General features: G+C 54.3%; 1 protein-coding gene across 1 annotated transcript in view; it reads left to right on the top strand.

The window, feature by feature from the left end:
- Nucleotides 1-780, top strand: part of CHC_T00001365001 (hypothetical protein) — a 1,452-nt gene extending 672 nt beyond the window's left edge. The window contains exon 1 of the mRNA XM_005711737.1: nucleotides 1-780. This exon is cut by the window's left edge and continues 672 nt beyond it. Coding sequence (XP_005711794.1) covers nucleotides 1-780 — 780 coding nt within the window.
- The last annotated feature ends 3,189 nt before the right edge of the window (nucleotides 781-3,969 follow it).

Below are 3,969 nucleotides of genomic sequence, written 5' to 3'. Positions count from 1 at the left end.
CCTCCAAGCGCTCTACCTCCTCCAAGACCTCGCACGCTTCTTCCAAGCCCCGCTCTTCCTCCCGCCCCCAGAAGCCCGTTCCGTCCTCCTCCTCGTCTGCTTCCAAGGCCCCGCGCCGCTCGTTGCCGAGTCGCCCGTCCGGCGAGGACTCGCGCGGCCTCTCTTTCGGACCCGTGCAGGTCATTGCGGGCGACGGCTCGTCTCGTTCCTCACGCGCGGCCCCGCCCTCGCGGAGAAGGTCCAAGCTTCGCAGATCCCCCACCCCCGTGCTTACCAGTCTCACGGATCTCACAAACGCACATTTGCAGCAGCTCTCGGGCGTCTGGAGAGAGAAGAACTTGCCCGCATTCGAGTCGGACCGGAAGGCTATTGCCGCCACCCGCTCGGGCAAGCCGGATCCGTTTGACTTCTGAACACTACCGCTTTCTGTCTCCCGTCTGCATTCTTGCTTCTCTTACTACTACTCTTGTCTACCTGCATATCTTCGTGTTGCCTGTAATTTTCACACGTATCTTTCGTCGTTCGTGTATGCTAGCCGTTTACCTTGATGGCTGCCTCCGCAAACAAGTAAAGCACACTGAAGAAAAACCTTGTCCGCCCAACGCTCACCCCTCAGCGAGCTCGTTCGCCCCCCTTGTCGCTGCTCCTGCCACACTCGACGGACCGCCACCAATGTCCTGCCTTTCCGAAACAATAATATTTACCTTCAAATTGATTGGGTTCGACTGTGCCACATGTTTTTTAACTGCTCGCCCACCCCACTCGCACTTGTACTCATGATACTGTACCATTCACTACGAGTACCTCTATCTCTTCCTTTCCCCTCTTACGCGTGTAAAAATCGACGGATACCGCCACTCACTGCACTTATTTACCCATTCTCCTGCAGTACCCTTCCAAGGGTACAGTATCTACAGTACTTCATCTATCCATTGCCTCCACCCTCACACTTCAACACCCTTCTTGTCCAAATTCGACATACACACACGAAATTACGTCGCTTCTCTGTTTTTACCTCTGTTTTTACCTCTGTTTTTACCTCTGCGCTACCAACTTTTCCTCGTCCTCTTTCTCTCTTTTCTCGCCCCATCACCTTTTCAATCGAATCAATGCCGCCGTCTTGTCCACTACAATTTTGCCTTGCGTAGCCGACCATCACGCACCCGTGGAGCACCCGTGGACCTATTTCAAGGAAATCCACGTCGTTCCAGATGGCGCCCTTACTACTGCACTCCCCGCCTCCGCATACCCTCTTTCCTCTTTCCTGCCCGACCTATCTTTATTGTCGTGCAAAACTACACACCACCGAAAACGCCCAAAACAATTATCCACGCTCGCTTCCTTCGAGCCGCCCCACTCCGCACCCAACACGTCGCCCCCACCGCCGACCGTTAAATTCCTCATCCCACTCTGCTGTCCACAAATTGAGAGAGCACCCCGCAGGATGACTGCATCCCCGAAACCCTCTGCCTCCACTCCCCATCTGCCATCCTCGCGGAGCCCGCCTCTCGAGTTCGCCTATGTAAGCGCGCAACACAATTCCAACACCGCCGGTGCCCACATCAGCGCAGACCGCCACCATCCAAAAACTTGTCTCCATCTACACTGCCGCCCTGCAACATTACATACAGTACGTTAGACCCGTTGACGGCACGCGCCCCATGCGCATGCCCCCCGCTCCCTTGCCAACCTGCCGCACCAGAATGGCACAATCACCCGGTGCCTGCGAAGCGACCCCGAGGTGAAAACCGCTGCTGAATGGACTGTGTGGACTCAATTACGTTCTCGAGACCAACCCCGTTTTTGCATGACTTTTTTAACCAGTCGCAGAAAGTTTGTTCGTTCGTGCGCTGGCTACTCCGGGTGCGGCCCCACCCCCCACCCGTCCCCAGCACACAAGATACTTGTAGTCATCGCAAGAATTGGGTATTGGGTGCAGGCAGACTGCCGAGTGCAGGCAGACTGCACACCAGTGCTCCGTGGAAGTAATATCTGGACAGCTTCTGGTGTAGTTTGTGGGAACTGGGGGACGTGGGGGGAGCGCGTGTGCATACTGTATGTGACACGCGGCTACGAAATTTGTCAATTGCGAGTCTCTCATCTATTGTGCATGCTGGCGGGGTCGAAGGACTCTACTTGTTCTTATTCACGCATACTGCAATCAAGGGCATCCGTCCTCTGACATTAGCACCATCCCCTACACATTCCAAGATTTGTTGGACGTCCCTCAAAGTTGGAGTCTTAAACCAATTCTTTTCGAGATTGTATTTATGATGACAGTTGAACAAAAGATCCGTGGAGCAGGTGGATGGAGCTTATTGCACCGCAACATTGCTCTTCGCGGGGCCTTCTTCACACACGCTGCGCATTGTATCAACACGGAATACTCCGTCGCTCGTTCCATTCCGATGCACGGTGAGTGTTGTAAAGTTTATCTCGTGCTAGTAAGGATGAAGAGCACTTGCGAAATGGTTTGATGTTTCTAATGTATATGCCAGTTGGTGTCCAGGGGATCTGCCATGCTGTGGATTCTGGCATGACCGGGGTCTCTATGAATGGGGTCCCTATGAACGGGGTCATGGAAGAAGAATTTATTGCAGGTATGTATTCAAGGAGGTTTGAGCTTTCATCTCTCGAGATCGACTCGAGTATGAAGTGCCGATGTTGTACAAGACATTCTAAATATACCGCATCGCCGTTCCGGACGTGTCAGCCATTTTTGTCCTCTCCAACAAATATTTCGAAACCTTCATCCATCCTTCAGCCAGATACAGTACTGTAGAGCATTAGAAATTTATACAGTGTAGAACTGTTTTGGTGTCGGTATCAATGAACCTCCTCGAACAGAAATGATTCCGAAACAAGGAAAGTCACTGAAACAGGCTTCTTCGTCAAATGCACCAATGTTTGAAACCCTATCTGTCTTTGAGCAAATACCTTGCCAGACGAAGACACGCAGCATAGAAGCAGAAGCATACCAAACCAATCACTATGACATCCCCAGCAACAAGCGCGAACCCCTCATTGCCATCCTTCACGGGACCGTCAATAGCAATAGGGAAGTCGTCGGATAGCATCTGCGATGCGGTTGAGGCGGACGGCATCCGACATACTAGCCGCCTCACTGCTTCTCAAGCTTCCAGCCCACCAGCTCCCAGACAAGTGGAAACGAAGCCGAAAACGGTTGTCGAGCTCCGCAATGTCTGCAAGACGTATCTCATCGGCGAGCACGCCGTCGCGGCCCTGCGAGGTGTATCTCTAACAGTCTCCCGCGGAGAGTTTGTCTTGATATATGGAAAGAGCGGGAGTGGAAAGTCCACCCTTCTCAGCATCATGGGCACAGTAGATCTAGCAACCAAGGGAGACGTGTCTGTGCTCGGGACACGCGTGAGCGCACGCACAAAGGATGACATCCTCGCCCAGCTACGGCTGACGCAAGTGGGTTTCATGTTCCAGTCGTTCAACCTTTTACAGGTGTCAAGCGCGCGGGAGAACGTGCTGCTACCCATGCGTCTTGCGGGGCGACTGGGTTGGCGCGAGCGCGGGCGGCGTGCGGACTACCTGCTCGAGAAAGTGGGGATGGAGGACCGCAAGGGCAGCCGGCCGTCGCAGCTGTCCGGCGGGGAGCAGCAGCGCGTGACGATTGCGAGAGCCCTTGCGAATGAGCCGCAAGTGCTGCTCATGGACGAGCCGACCGGCGACCTGGACGGAGTGAGCGCGGATCGTGTCATGGAAATGCTGGTGGATTTGCATGACGAGGGAAGGACTTTGGTCATGGTGACGCACGATCGCAGGCTCCGGGGACTGGCGGATAGGGTTCTGTATGTGTGTGATGGACTTATTTCACATGAGGAAGTGGTGGCGGAAGAGGTCAAGAGGGGGATAAGGGGTGCGTTGAGGGAGAGGAATGCCAGGCGAAAGTAATGTGTTGTTTTCTAGAGTGTGGATGGGGGGGGGGGGGGGGGGGGG

Source organism: Chondrus crispus, genomic scaffold, assembly GCF_000350225.1.
Source record: "Chondrus crispus Stackhouse genomic scaffold, scaffold_1, whole genome shotgun sequence".
Classification (NCBI taxonomy): domain Eukaryota; phylum Rhodophyta; class Florideophyceae; order Gigartinales; family Gigartinaceae; genus Chondrus; species Chondrus crispus.
This window is presented reverse-complemented; position numbering and strand designations above follow the sequence as displayed.